At 44.4% G+C, this 15,762-nt stretch overlaps 1 protein-coding gene across 1 annotated transcript in view; it reads right to left on the minus strand.

Annotated features, from left to right (window-relative positions):
* Positions 1–15,171, minus strand: part of MCCC2 (methylcrotonyl-CoA carboxylase subunit 2) — a 69,325-nt gene extending 54,154 nt beyond the window's left edge. Inside the window, exons 1-4 of the mRNA XM_007974863.3 lie at positions 14,911–15,171; positions 9,088–9,154; positions 4,803–4,887; positions 1,535–1,636 (exon numbers count right to left, since the gene is read on the minus strand). Coding sequence (XP_007973054.3) covers positions 1,535–1,636; positions 4,803–4,887; positions 9,088–9,154; positions 14,911–15,039 — 383 coding nt within the window. The 5' untranslated portion in view covers positions 15,040–15,171. The remainder of the gene's footprint in view (positions 1–1,534; positions 1,637–4,802; positions 4,888–9,087; positions 9,155–14,910) is intronic.
* Positions 15,172–15,762: the final 591 nt, after the last annotated feature.

Below are 15,762 nucleotides of genomic sequence, written 5' to 3' on the forward strand. Positions count from 1 at the left end.
AGTGAGACTGAAATCCTGGCTCCGCCAACTTGCTAGATATGTGACCATGGACAAAGGGACATAGCCATATCTGCTTGTCTATTAAAGGTCACAGACCTGTTACAGAATGAGAAATCAAATTGTCCCACAAAAATACCAGATTGCATAGCTATTGGTTTTGCCAACCCAGCATCTATGATTTTGGCAACAAAACTAAACTTTCTTTCAGAAACTGCCTCTTATCTTTAATCCAGGTGGGTCAAGTAGGACTGACCCCAGAGCCCACCTTAAAGGGGGGCACAGGGACCAGGTCTTTCTACCCAGAGTTCCCACTGAGGTTCGGCAATGGGACAGGGTCTAAGCCTAAGCGGATCTTGCCTTCCACTGCAGCTGCTAAACTTAAAGAGAATATAAACCAGGAACTGCCTATGACCATCGCTCCTCTGGATTTGGGGGGCTGCCTAGAAACAAAGCTGACACACAGCAAGTTAGGGCCAGGAGCAGAAAACAGCCTGAGACCTAATAATACCTAAGACCATTTGAGCTCCCAGATCCAGCCATGCCCAGACTCTACCAGATAAGAGAACCAATATATTCTCTTTTTTGCTTAATTTGAGCAAACCCAGTTTATCTGTCATTTGTCAGAGAAACAGTAGTGATGATATAAACCATTCAACAATAATTTTTATGTAAAAAAGGTCCATTTGAATTATAATGAAGGCCAGGGCAGTGGCTCATGCTTGTAATCCCAGCACTCTGGGAGGCCGAAGCAGGAAGATCACTTGATGCCAGGAGTTTGAGGCTACAGTAAGCTATGATCATGCCACTGCATTCCAGCCTGGGCAACAGAGTAAGACCCCAACTCAAAAAATAATAATAATAATAATGATGATGTGCTAGCCTATATTCAACATCGTTTGAGCCCAGAAGTTCAAGATTAGCCTAGGCAACAGAGCAAGACACCGTCTCTAAAAAAAACAAAAAAGGAAAAAAGAAAGAATCTATAATTAAGTGCTACTTTATACCTATTAAATGACTGCATTTTTTTCAGCCATAATATCTAATACTAGAGCATCTCTAGTGAAAAGATAAAGACTGGTCTCCTTCCATGACCTTGTCTCCATGGAAAGAAATCTTTTTCATTTTTTTTTGAGACGGAGTCTTGCTCTGTCACCAGGCTAGAGTGCAATGGCTTGATCTCAACTCACTGCAATCTCCGCCTCCCAGGTTCAAGCGATTCTCCTGCCTCAGCCTCCCGAGTAGCTGGGACTACAGGTGTGTGCCACTACACTGGCTTATTTTTTTATTTTTAGTACAGACAGGGTTTCACCATGTTGGCCAGCCTGATCTCAAACTCCTGACCTCAGGTAATCCACCCACCTCGGCCTCCCAAACTGCTGGGATTACAGGCGTAAGCCACCATGCCCAGCCAGTCCTACAGAATATAAATAGCATATAAATCGCATGCTAATATGCAAAGTGAGTGCTGGATGCCTGTGCCTCATCAAAGTCTTCTTCTTAACCCCACATTATGAAGCACAGGTAGAATACTCACCCTGATACTCTTCCAATGCCTGTAATAATGCCACCTGCGGGCACCTCCTCATTGTCATATAACTGGTAACCTGCAAACTGGGATAATTCCAGAAATGGAGACCTAAAGGGAAGAAAGGATGTTGTTTGAATTAATGTCATTAAAAACTACACATTTAAACAGTTACACATGGAAAAGGAAAAGATTTTTCCTCAATGGGACAATGTTTCAAATACACGTTGTATATAATCTATTTTTAAAAATCTAAAATGAGTGTGGTGGCTCAAGTCTATAATCCCAGTTACTCAGGAGGCTGAGAGAAGAGGATTGTTTGAGCCCAGGAGTTGGAGGCCAGCCAGGACAACATAGTGAGACCCTGTCTCTTTTTTTTTTTTGAGATGGAGTCTCACCCTGTCACCCAGGCTGGAGTGCAGTGGCGCAATCTCAGCTCACTGCAACCTCCACCTCCTGGGTTCAAGTGATTCTCTTGCCTCAGCCTCTCGAGTAGCTGGGATTACAGGCACGCACCACCGCGACCAGCTAATTTTTTGTATTTTTAGTAGAGACGGGGTTTCACCACGTTGGCCAGGCTGGTCTCAAACTCCTTACCTGAAAGTGATGTGCCCACCTCAGCCTCACAAAGTGCTGGGATTACAGGCGTGACCCACTGTGCCCAGCTGAGACCCCATCTCTTAAAAACTTTTGGAGGTAGGTGGGGTGACTCACGCCTGTAATCCCAACACTTTGTGGGGCTCATGTGGATGCACTGCTTGAGCCCAGGAGTTCGAGACCAGCCTGAGCAACATGGATAAATCCCATCTTTACAAAAAAATTTTTTTTTTTTTTTTTTTTTTTTGAGACAGAGTCTCGCTCTGTCGTCCAGGTTGGAGCGCAGTGGACGGATCTCAGCTCACTGCAAGCTCCACCTCCCGGGTTTACGCCATTCTCCTGCCTCAGCCTCCCGAGTAACTGGGACTATAGGCGCCCGCCACCTTGCCCGGCTAGTTTTTTGAAAAAAAATTTTTTTAACATAGCTGGGCAGGATGGCACACGCCTGTGGTCCCAATTACTTGGAAGGCTGAAGTGGAAGAATCACTTGAGCCCAGGAGGTCAAGGCTGCAGTGAGCTGTGACTGTGCTACTGCACTCCAGCCTGGGCAACAGAATGAGACCCTGTCTCAAAAAACAAATAAACGGCCAGGCACAGTGGCTCATACCTGTAATCTCAGCACTTTGGGAGGCCAAGACAGGTGGATCACCTGAGGTCAGGAGTTTGATACCAGCCTGGATAACATGGTGAAACCCCGTCTCTACTAAAAATAAAAATAAAAATAAAAATAAAATAAAATAAATTAGCCAGGCATGTTGGCACCTGCCTATAATCCCAGCTACTTGGGAGGCTGAGGCAGCAGAATCACCAGAATCCAGAAGGCAGAGGTTTCAGTGAGCCGAGATGGCGCCACTGCACAATCCAGCCTGGGCAACAGAGCAAGACTCCATCTCAAAAAATGAATTAATTAATTAATTAAATAATAAAAATAAAAATCCTTTCCAAGTGCCAGGCTCTCTTCTAAGGGCTTTAGAAACACTCACTTACAGCATGGCGTGGTGGCTCATGCCTGTAATCCCAGCACTTTGGGAGGCTGAGGCGGGCAGATCACGAGTTCAAGAGATTGAAACCATCCTGGTCAACATGGTGAAACCCCGTCCCTACTAAAAATACAAAAATTAGCTGGGCATGGTGGTGCGCACCTGTAATCCAGCTACTTGGGAGGCTGAGGCAGGAGAATCGCTTGAACCCAAGAGGTAGAGGCTGCAGTGAACCAAGATCATGACACTGCACTCCAGCCTGGCGACAGTGAGACTCCGTCTCAAAAAAAACAAAAACAAAAACAAAAACAAAAACCACTCACTCATGTCCTCCTTAGAACCACCTTCTGAGATGGATCCTATTGTGACCCTGGTTTACTGATGAGGAAACTGAAACACATAGAGATCAAGCCACTTGTCTAAGGTTACACAGTAAGTAAGTGGCAGAGCCGGGAGCTTCATAAGCAATCTTGCTCCAGAGGCCAGGCTCTTAACCACTAGTCTGCCTCTCACTTACTTACATGGTCAAGATACATTAGGAGGGAAAAAAGAGAGATGGTTACAAAACAGCAAATTTAGCATGATTTCATTTTTGTTTTTTAAAAATGTAGGTGTCTGGTATATATATGCATACAAATGGCCTGGAAGGATATACTAGGTGTTAACAGTGCTGTCTCCAGGTTGGATGTGTGTGCCCATGTCAGGAGAAAAAACACTTTGGGAGTTTTCACTTACCCCTCTCTCCCCCTTGTACCCCATATCCAATCCTTCAGGAAATCCTGTTGGGTTGGCTCTGTCTTCACAATACATCCAGAACCCTGCACTCCTACCACCACCACTACCACCACCCTAGGCTGAGTCCCTATCACGTCTCCCTCAAATCCCTGTAATCGCCCTCTAGTCACAGGGCTTCCACCCTTGCTGCTCCATCTACTCACAACACAGCAGTCAGAATCACTCTTTTAAGCTATGTCAGATCATAATCATCTCCTGTTCAAAACCCTACAATAGCTCCCCATTTCTCCCATGGTGAAAACCAAAACCTTTACGATAACCCACAAGGCCATACAAGATCTGACCCATCTCCTACTCCTCTCCCCTCCCTCCCTCCACCACAACCACCCCAGCCTTCTGGCTGCCCCTTGAGCATACCAGCATTATCTGGCACACTCCCACCTCAGGGCCTTTGCACTGGCCATTCCCTCTGCCTGAAACACTCTTTCCCCAGAGAGTTACAAGGCTCTCTCTCTCTCCTCCTTCAAATCTTTGCTCAGACATCATCTTCTCAATGAGGCCTACCTTGGCACCACCCCTTAAAACTGCAACTTGCCCCATATCTTCCTCTCCTTTACTCTGGGCTACCTTTTCTTTTTCTCATGATATTTATCACTTACTAACACACTACAGAAGTTACAATCTTTACTGTTGTTTTCTGTCTCCCTTTGCTATGATGTAAACTCCAGTAGGGCAAAGATCTGCATCTGTTTTGGTCACTGATAGATCACTAGTACCTGACACATAGTAGGCTCTCAGTAAATACATCAACACATAGTGCTTGACACATAGTAGGCTCTCAATAAACACATGTTCCTGAATCTTACGATAAGAACTAGAATTCAAAATAACTGATTTACAAGACTGTCTAATAAAGTACCATGGAACAGAGAACACTCTGAGTCAGTACTTGGCTGTGTACACACCCTGGGTCTATGAGATTGTCAATTCTTTCTCTGGGCAATAGTTTTCCTCTTGATATGTGAAGTGCTCGGGCTTTCTCACCACCACCTATGATAAAAACATGATTAGATTAGATTAGATTGACACGATAAAAAGGTCTCAACTTAATGCCAGAGAAACGTAATACTTAATCCAAAACATAGCACTTTTTAAAAGTTCAACATATCCTCTGAGAAAAGGCTAATCACTCACTCAACTCACAAGTTGCCAATTTTCTGAAGTAATTATAAAAAACTGGTATTAAAAAAAAATCAATCTATCCCTGATTGTAGAGTATATACTAGAGTCTATGTTCTGCATTCACTAGTAGTTATTCAAATTACAGAGTATTTTCTCCGCAGCTCACATATTGCAAATATTGCCTCATCTCTGCCACATTTATTACATACATGCTATGATAGATCTGGAAAATTTCTATCTTCATTTGTACCAGGTAAAAATATAATTTTAGAGATTACTTCCATGATAAGTGCAGTAAATTTACCTAAAGAAGACATTAGTGATCCGTAACTTTTTAGGCTTGCAACTGGGCGAGTTGAACACTTTAGCAATTTAAAAGTCCCCTTACTTGACTCAGAGATTGTCTTCAGTGCTTCTCAACATTGCTCACATCATGACAGACAAAAAAAATTATAACTGAAGAGCCCACTGGGGTATTCTTGGGAATATCTATAACCCACTCTCGGCAAACCAAGGTAATGGAGCAAGAACAAAAGTATCAAATTGTACCTTTAACAATGAAAAATTCGTTTATTTTTATTGGTGCCCAAGAATTTCATCTTAATATAGTCTTTGTCTAATGAAATGTTCAGCTATTTCAGAAAGTTATTTCTTTGTTTATTTAGGCAAGAAAATAATTTCAAACAATCTTCTACGTAGGATTTTTTTTTTTTTTTTGAGACAAAATTTACTCTGTCATCCAGGCCGGAGTGCTGTGGTGTCATCATGGCTCACCACAGCTTTGAACTCCTAAATTCAAGTGATCCTCTCACCTCAGGCTTCCCAGCAGCTAGGACTACAGGCACGTAGTCCCAGCTAAATTTTTGTGATGAGGTCTCACTATGTTGCCCACGCTGGTTTCAAACACCTGGCTTCATGCAATTCTCCTGCCTTGACCTCCCAAAGTGCTGGGATTACAGGCATGAGCCACTGCACACAGCCTTTCTTTGTTTTGACACAGGGTCTTGCTTGGTCATCGAGGCTGGAGTGCAGTGGCGTGGTCACAGCTCACTGTAACCTCAAGATCAGACTCAAGCAGCCTTTCCGCCTCAGCCTCCCAAAGTGTTGGGATTACAAGTGTGGGCCACCACACCTGGCTATGACCTTATTTTTCAAACCTGGACTCTGCTATACCCGAAAGGAATTTTTTCTTCCCTGAAGAGATACATAGCATATTTTTAAGATTAAATCTGCCTTTAGGTTGCCAAGAAAATTGTATCACATGTCTAATCTTCTTTTAAAATGAAAATATTTCTGGGAGGGAAAGATAGACTTCTGTATAAGATAGTGTGAGTTAAGTCAAATTGCTTTTCTCTTTTCTCCAACTACTGGCTGAGTCCCTGCTGAGGTGTGTTGAGGGGAGGGGGAGGGAGGGACGAAGAGGTTACAAAGGGCCAAGGAAGCTTTAGGGAATTATATGTTCATTATTTTGATTGCCCAGATGGTTTCATGTGTGTATACACATGTCAAAACTCATCAAATTGCACACTTTAAATAACAGTTTACTGTATGTCAATTATATGTCAATAATCCTGTTTAACTGGTAGACAAAATTATTTGTACACAAAACTCCCACAACGTGCAATTTACTCATGTAACAAACCTGCAAATGTATCCCCAAACCTAAAATAAATGTTGGAAAGAAAAACAAAATACATATTAAAGGAAAAATGACCTAAGGCACTGCAAGGAAATCCAGATCTGGGTGAAGGTCTTTGGAGAATCAGCGAAAGTGCCCACTAAGCTGCGAGACGGAGAAGGGGAGAAGAGGAGGGTAGGGGTGACAGAGAGGTGTGATAAGACACACTGAAAAAAAAAAAAAAAAGGACTTAACACTGGGCGCAGTGGGTCATATGTGTAATCCCAGCACTTTGGGAGGCCAAGGTGGGCAGATCACTTGAGGTCAGGAGTTTGAGACCAGCCTGGACAACATGGTGAAACCCCATCTCTACTAAAACTATGAAAAATTAGCCAGGTTGTGGTGGTGCATGCCTGTAGTCCCAGCTACTTGGGAGGCTGAGGCAAGAGAATCAGTTGAACCCGGGAGGCCAAGGTTGTAGTGAGCCAAGAACCCGCCACTACACTCCAGCCTGAGCGACAGAGCAAGACTCCATCTCAGTAAAGAAAAAAAAAAAAAGACAAGACAACATCATTCTTTAGCAATTCTGCCTAGAGTGGGGCCTTACAATTTGGAGCAGCTGGTGAATTCTGGTTTTATTAGGAAGAACCAGAAAGAGGGTTATTCTTGATGCAGGCTCAGAGCACATAATTAAGCTACCTGACATTTAATTCTTGGCCAAACTGTGAAGGCCAAGTTTGTCCTTTCCCCCTTCTCCCTACCTCCTTCCCCAGGGAGTCCGGCTCAGTCCTCCACCCTCCTGTGGCCACCAGACTTCACCAAGGTTCCTGAGCACTCACTGTCCCCAGCAGGCACCCAATGCCACAGGACTCCTCACCCTTCCATTGAGTCAAACCCACCATCTTTTTTCTTTTTTTTTTTTTTTTTGAGACGGGGTTTTGCTCCGTCACCCAGGCTGGAGTGCAATGGCACCATCTTGGCTCACTGCAACCTCCGCCTCCCAGGTTCAAACAATTCTCCTGCCTCAGCCTCCTGAGTAGCTGGGATTACAAGCATGTGCCACCACACCGGCTAATTTTGTATTTTTAGTAGAGACAGGGTTTCACCATGTTGGTCAGGCTGGTCTCGAACTCCTGACCTCATGTGATCTGCCTGCCTCGGCCTCCCAAAGTGCTGGGATTACAGGCATGAGCCACCATGCCTGGCCCCAAAACCCACCACCTTAATGTCTAAGGGGGATAGTGGGTTCACCAAATCAAACTCTCAAAATGGACATAACGATTGAGTTATCGCCCCTAACAAAACACATTTTCTTTTCAGCAAGAGCTTGGATTCTTTTTCTGGAGACAACACCTTAATCTAAAATGGCTTCAAAAGTATCAATTCCGTAGCTGGGTACGGGCCACATGTATAGTCTCAGCTACTCGGAAGGCTGAGGCAAGAAGATCACTTGTGCTCCCGACTTCGAGTCCAGCCGGAGCAACAGAGTGAGGAGACCCTGTCTCTAAATAAACAAGTAAATAAGCAATTCTAGACCATACTTTCCAAATCCAGTCTTTTTCACTATTTTCATACTCCTGAGATCTAGTATTTAAACTACTCCACTCTAAATGTACAATTTTACATTAAAAGTATTATATATTAAGTATTATATACTTGTTGATAAAAGTTATCTGAAACAGTCAATCAAATATGAAGAATTCTTTCCATCTGAGATTCAGCACTTAGGGAAGAAATATTAAACACCTACTAAGAAATCACTGGCCAGGTGTGGTGGCTCACACCTGTAATCCCAGCACTTTGGGAGGCCAAGACGGGAGGATCGCTTGAGCCAGGGGTTTGAGGCCAGCCTGGCAATAGAGCAAGAACTCATCTCTTAAAATAAATAATAATAAAAATTAAAAATAAATTATTTATTCATAAAATTTATGAATTTAAATCTTTAATTCCCCCCCCAAAAGTGGTAGTATTCTATGAAGAGAAACTGGCCAAGTAATACGAAAAATAAAATTAAATGCCTGCATACCAACAAATGCATAGTCTTAAGAGTCAAAAGCTCAGCCAGGAGTAGTGGCTCACGTCTAATTGCAGCACTTTGGGAGGCCAAGGCAGATGGATTACTTGACATCAGGAGTTCCAAACCAGCCTGGCCAACATGGTGAAACCTTGTCTCTATTTTAAAAACACATAAATTAGACGGGCATGGTGGCAGGCACCTGTAATCCCAACTACTTGGGAGGCCGAGGCAGAAGAATTGCTTGAACCCAGGATGCGGAGGTTGCAGTAAGCTAAGATGGCACCACTGCACTCCAGCCTGGGCAACGGAGCAAGACTCCATCTCAAAAAAAAAGAAGTCAAAAGTTTAATTCCAGTAGTTTTTCCCAAAACCAATAACTATTTTAGGACATCTTAAGTAAAGGCATAAACTGAGGAATAAATGCTGTGTTTACCTAGTTTTATATGCTCCACTCGTTCATGGAGCTGATTTACTAGTGCTTTCATCTGCTCGTAGTTCTCCTAAAATAGAAATAGAGGAGATGGGGGAGAGAAATATTAGAAAGCAATTCCTTTTTACCAAAATAAAGGTAAAAAAAAAAAAAAAAAACACACAGTGGTCTGTGCCAAGTCTGTGTGGCCGCCACACTGGGCCACCCCTATCCGTGGCAGCCACACTGGACCACTGGATCCTATGAAAAAGATTCACCCCTGCCTGTCTTGTTCAAGGTCTTCTTCACCACCCCACTTGTCCATCTCTCCAAATCTTACCCCTCTGTAAGCCTAATTCATGTTTTATCTCATCTTCAACTCTACTTCTGGCCACTCCTACTCCGTTTAACATCTTTCTTCCTTAAACATCTTCTGAACTTAAATTGATCTCTATTTGTTTTCCTATTTTAAGGAATATAAGCTTTTTGAAGGTTAGAATACCATCTTATTTTTCCTGTCCCATCAGTCACTATCTGAGATTCCAACCAATGCTTGCTTACTGACAAAGTACCGTTGTAAAAACAAATCCCAGGGGGAAACAAAGGATCCTATTTCTATTTTTAATTTTGCATTTTTATTTTTTGGGACATTGTCTCACTCTGTTGCCCAGGCTGGAGTGCAATGGTGCGATCTTGGCTCACTGCAACCTCCACCTCCTGAGATCAAGCAATTCTCCTGCCTGAGCCTCCCAAGTAGCTGGGACTACAGGTGTGTGCCACCACGCCCAGCTAATTATTATATTTTTAATAGAGACCGGGTTTCGCTATGTTGGCCAGGCTGATCTCGAACTCCTGACCTCAAGTGATTCGCCCACCTCGGCCTCCCAAAGTGCTGGGATTACAGGTGTGAGCCACCGCACCTGGCCAGGGATCCTATTTTGTGTTTTAAAAAGAATAGGCTGGGTGTGGTGGCTCACACCTGTAATCCCAGAGCTTTGGGAGGCAGAGGCAGGAGCATCACTTAAGCCCAGGAGTTCGAGACCAGCCTGAGTAACACAGGGAGACTTCCATCTCTACAAAAAGAATAAAAATTAAAATAATAAAAATTTAAAAATTATCTAGGCATGGTGGTGTGTCCCAGCGACTTGGCCAACTGAGGTGGAAGAATCTCTTGAGCCCAGGGGTTTGAAACTACAGTGAACTAGGATCATGCCATTGTACTCCAGCCTGGGTGACAGAGTAAGACTCTTTCAAATAAATAAATAAATTATTAAAAAAGAACAAACTCGGCCAGCCGTGGTGGCTCACACCTATAATCTCAACACTTTAGAAGGCCGAGGCAGGCAGATCACCTAAGGTCAGGAGTTCAAGACCAGCTTGACCAACATGGAGAAAACCCATCTCTACTAAAAATACAAAATTAGCTGGGCATGGCGGCGCATGCCTGTAATCCCAGCTACTCGGGAGGCTGAGGCAAGAGAATCACTTGAACCCGGGAGGTGGAGGTTGCGGTGAGCCAAGATCATGCCATCGTACTCCAGCCTGGGCAACAAGAGCGAAACTCCATCTCAAAAAAAAAAAAAAAAGAACAAAACTCTATGCTGGTATGTATTCAGAAATTTTCTAGGTACTACATAAGGAAATATTGACCGGAAAAGAGGTACAGGGACTAACTTTTAACCTTTCTGTATTTTTAAATTTTCTTTGGTCAGCATATTACTTTCGAACAATACTTAAGTAGTTAATTATCTTTGAAATTCAGACTTTGGCCCACTAATACATTTTGCTCCCCATGTATTAGCATCTCTTATTTAGTTCCTTCTATTTGACAGAACACTAAACAACTTCCTAACTGTTCAAACTTAGATGAATATTCAGTCTATAGTATATCTCCATTATTTCCTATTTTCTACAGCTCCAAGAGCTCTGGGGGTCATGATTTCTGCTACATTCTCTTGCTCTGCAAAATCCAGAGAATAAAAAACAAAGAAGTCGCACGGTATTGGGGAAAGAACTAGTTGGAGTTAACACATATATACAGAAATTGTCACCCTACAACAGCAGAAAAAAGTAACTTTTCTCAAGTGCACAGGGAACATTCTCCAAGATAAACTGCATGTCAGGCCACAAAACAAATTTTAATAAATTTTAAAAGATTGAAATCATACAAAGTATCCTTTTTTGTTGTTGGTTTTTTTGTTCGTTTGTTGTTTTGTTTTGTTTTGAGACGGAGTCTGGCTCTGTCGCCCAGGCTGGAGTACAATAGCACAGTCTCGGCTCACTGAAACCTCCTCCTCCCGGGTTCAAGTGACTCTCCTGACTCACCCTCCCAAGTAGCTGGGATTACAGGCGTGCGCCACCACACCCAGCTAATTTTTTTTATTTTTTAGTGGAGACAGGGTTTCACCATGTTAGCCAGGCTGGTCTAGAACTCCTGACCTCAAGCGATCCACCAGCCTTGGCCTTTCAAAGCATTAGGATTACAGGCGTGAGCCACCGCGCCTGGCCCAAAGTATCCTTTCAATCGCAATGGAATGAAACTAGAAATCAATGGCAGAAGGATGACTGGAAAATTCACAAATATATGGAAATTAAACAACATACTCTTACACAACCAGTGGGTCAAAGAAGAAAAGCAGTCACCCATTGAAGCTGACATTTGCCTCTACAGACTGGGCAATATCTGTGCCAGGCTCAGCCCATCAGACTTAAATCACAGAAGAGCCAGTACTGGCTACAGTTTACCTCCCAGGCAATCCTTTGTCAACCAACCTAGCCTCCTTAGGATGAGGCTCACTAACCAAGAGGCAGTTTAGTTTAGTGGCAAAACTAAGTTCAACTTTTAGTTTCCCTACTTACTGATACTGACATTTGGCAAATCTTGATCTCTCAGGGCCCCAGGTTTGTATGTTTGTGTGTTTGTGTGTGTGTGTGTGTGTTTAATCACCTACAAAACAACAGTTTCTACAACCTAGTAATTTTCTTGTGAAGCTGAGCAACCACAGAGGTTAGTGCCTGACAGTCATAATGAATTGGAGCCGAGCCACTGACAAGTCCCCACCCCGTCTTTTCAACCATAGAACCCACTTAGGTAGAGCTGGGTGAGTGAGAAGCATTATAGAGCAACAGTTAAGACCCTGGACTCAAGAGTTATGAGCCAGACCACCTGGCTTCAAATTCAGGCTCTGTGTTATCTCAGACAAATTACTTGGACGCTAAATACCACAGTTTTCCCATCTATAAAACAGAAATAACAATTGTACCTACTACACAGGATCATTATGATAAATACATGAGTAAAACCATATAAAGCCTTTAGAAAAATGATGGGAACACTATAACATTTCTGCCATTATTATTACTTATTATAGTTGCTGTTATTTGTAATCAGGAAACACAGCTAAAATGGATCACCCTCATGGACTTGCTTTGTCTAATATGAGCACACATGAATTTCATCACATGCCAGCCAGAACTTTAAATCCAATTTGTGTTCAGCCTCTTGCTCCTGTGCCTTCGGCCATGAGAAGGGCATGTTTAATTCAGGGCTGCTCTTCAGCCTCAGTCCAGGAATGGGAAGACACGTGGAGCAGACCTGAACCTACCCTGCAGTGGAACAGTCACAGCAGCAACTAACAAATCAAAGGCCACCAACACCAGTGAGAGATTAAGAAACAAAACAAAAACAAGTGAGAGACTAATATTTGCTGTTGTGAGCTACTGAGATTTTTTGATTGTTTGTTACAAAGCGCAACCTAGCAAAACGTGAGTCATACAAAACCCATCACCAAAGCCTTCTTTTTATTAATGGCAGTTCCACCTACCTCAATATTCCGCTCAGTTGGAAAACTCCAAAGTCATCCATTTTCCCCTTCCACTCAGTTATTACCTCTACAGTCTTTGCTCCTCGGGTATCTATGCCCCCCTCCTACATACAATTCTAACTTTGACTCCTTCATCTCAAGACTCAACTCTCCACTGTCACCTAGGTCTAGTTTTTTCCCTACATCAATCCATCCTCCACATTGCCGCCACACTGATGATTCTACCATATCCATAGGATCATGCCACTTATCTACTTAAATATTTTAATGGACAACCTGCAAAATGGAATCTAAATGTGGCTTTTGCATGCAAGATCCTCCTCTATCTGGCCCCATAATCAATCAATCCCATCACCAGACACTGTTCAATGAATTCCATGCCCTAGACATGGAATTCAAGTCCTCACACCAGATACACACTTTCATAACTCAGTACCTATGTTCTCGTAACTCTCTTGGTTTGTACAGTCTTGCCTTCCATCCTGCACCCTGAACTTGGCCAGCTCTTATCCAAGATTCATCTCACCTATTACTTCCTATCTGTAGCTTTCTGTAACCACCTTCTCAAGCTTTAGACAACCCTTCTCATACTGTACCACAGTTACCTGCTTTCTTGTCCATATTCCCTACAAAATTATTAGTTCCATTCCTACACATCTATACCAAATATCTAAAATAGTGCCTGGACCACAATAACCACTTAATAATTCTGAATTAAACATTCTGTCCTGACAAATAATTGTGTGTTGTTTGCACTATTTAGATGTTATCTATATAGGCTTAGAAATCGTGGGAACAGAATGAAATTTTCCAGCTCTGATATTTCACAAGTTTTGAGTTTTTTGGCCTTATATTGGATGCCTCCTAACTCCAAGAAAAGTCACTCAAATATACTGTGGGATATTTTCTATTAACATAACCAACTTTTCTTTTTGAGACAGAGTTTCCCTCCTGTTGCCCAGGCTGGAGTGCAATGGCACAATCTCAGCTCGCTGCAACCTCTGCCTCCCAAGTTCAGGCAATTCTCCTGCCTCAGCCTGCCTCAGCCTCCCAAGTAGCTGGGATTACAGGCACGCGCCACCACGCCCAGCTAGTTTTTGTATTTTTAGTAAAGACTGGGTTTCACCACATTGGCCAGGCTGGTCTCGAGCTCCTGACCTCAGGTAATCCACCCGCCAGGGCCTCCCAAAGTGCTGGGATTACAGGCGTGAACCACCGGGCCCGTCCATCATAACCAACTTTTAAACTCAAATTTAAAAGTTGTAATTTTTAAATTCAGGGCTGTGTGTAATTCAGGACTGTATGTAAGCACAGCGCCACTCGTTGGGCTGCTCTAGGCCAGTGGTTCCCAAAGCTGGCTGCCCAAAGTCCCCTAAGGACTTCACTAACAACGCAAACACCACGACTCCACCTGAGACCCACAAGGTCCAGAGTGGGCGTGAGGCTCAGGCAGCTATTCAACGAGCTCCCCAGGTGACAATTCTAAACCAGGCTTTAAGAACCACTGATTTTTTTGGCCGGGCGCAGTGGCTCACGCCTGTAATCCCAGCACTTTGGGAGGCCGAGGCGGGCGGATCACAAGGTCAGGAGATCGAGACCACGGTGAAACCCCGTCTCTACTAAAAATACAAAAAATTAGCCGGGCGCGGTGGCGGGTGCCTGTAGTCCCAGCTACTCAGGAGGCTGAGGCAGGAGAATGGCGTGAACCCGGGAGGCGGAGCTTGCAGTGAGCCGAGATCGCGCCACTGCACTCCAGCCTGGGCGACAGAGCAAGACTCTGTCTCAAAAAAAAAAAAAAAAAAAAAAAAAAAACACTGATTTCAAAGACACAAAGTACAGGGCCAGCTCTAAAAGTGAACTAAACCTTCTTTTATCTGTTAGGCTTTTCTTCTTCAAACTTCACGCGCGTCACAGAATTGACTGTGGCTCCGGACAAGAGAGCAGCAGTTGTTGAAACCTGCCCCTCCTCCACTTGCTTCCTAGCCTGGCACCGGCGGCCGGGCCACCGGGGCGCTCAGCCTACCTGGTAGAGGGCAGAGCCCACGTCCGGCTGCGTGCCCAGCGAGGCCACCGAGTCCCCGTGATAGGCGCGCAGCACGGCGGGAGAAGCGCGGGCACACGGCCGCAGGATTAACCTCAGGGCGGCCCACATGGCGGCGAGCACCGAGAGAGCGAGAAAGCGGCCCTTGCTGGCCGGGAGCCGGCACTTTCCACTGCTGCTTGCCTGGCTGGGACTGCGGCTGGGTTCGCGTACTGGCAGCCCCAGAGAAGGCCTCTCTGATTCTCAGGCCTGCCCCCACACGTGCCATAGCGCGCCGCCCGCGATTGGTCAGGCCGTGCCACGCCCCCTGACCCAGCCAATAAGGGACAGAGCTTCAGCCCCGCGAGGTCGCGTCTAGTTCCCAGCTCAGGAAAGCGGATCTCTGGGGCGGAGCGACCCTCCTGTGGCCAACTGGGTCCCCCGAAGCGGTGCAGGGCTGAAAGAGCTGAGGTTGGGCTTAGATTGGGGTTGTGTTGAAACAGGGATATATAATATCACGATAGTGACTGTACCTGAGGCAGGAGAATAGGGTCCGGAGGCAGGGAACCTAAGGCTGTCTCACGCAGACTTCCTAGAGCTAAACTCAAAGGAAAACCCTAACTTGCCATGCCTAAGTAACAAAAGGACCAAAAGTTACTCCCTTTGCAAACCCCACACCTTTTCCGCAGGGCAGACAGGAACTGGCTGTCCCAGACAAATCAGACTTACTACTGGTAGAGTCTTCCTTTGCAACTTTGTAACTTAACTCCAGCCTCTGAATGGTTGCTGTCCACAACCAATCAGACTGACTGGGGGTCCAGTCTTCGTTTGCATAGAAGTATAACTTTGTAACTT

The sequence above is a fragment of the Chlorocebus sabaeus genome, chromosome 4, assembly GCF_047675955.1.
Source record: "Chlorocebus sabaeus isolate Y175 chromosome 4, mChlSab1.0.hap1, whole genome shotgun sequence".
Lineage (NCBI taxonomy): Eukaryota > Metazoa > Chordata > Mammalia > Primates > Cercopithecidae > Chlorocebus > Chlorocebus sabaeus.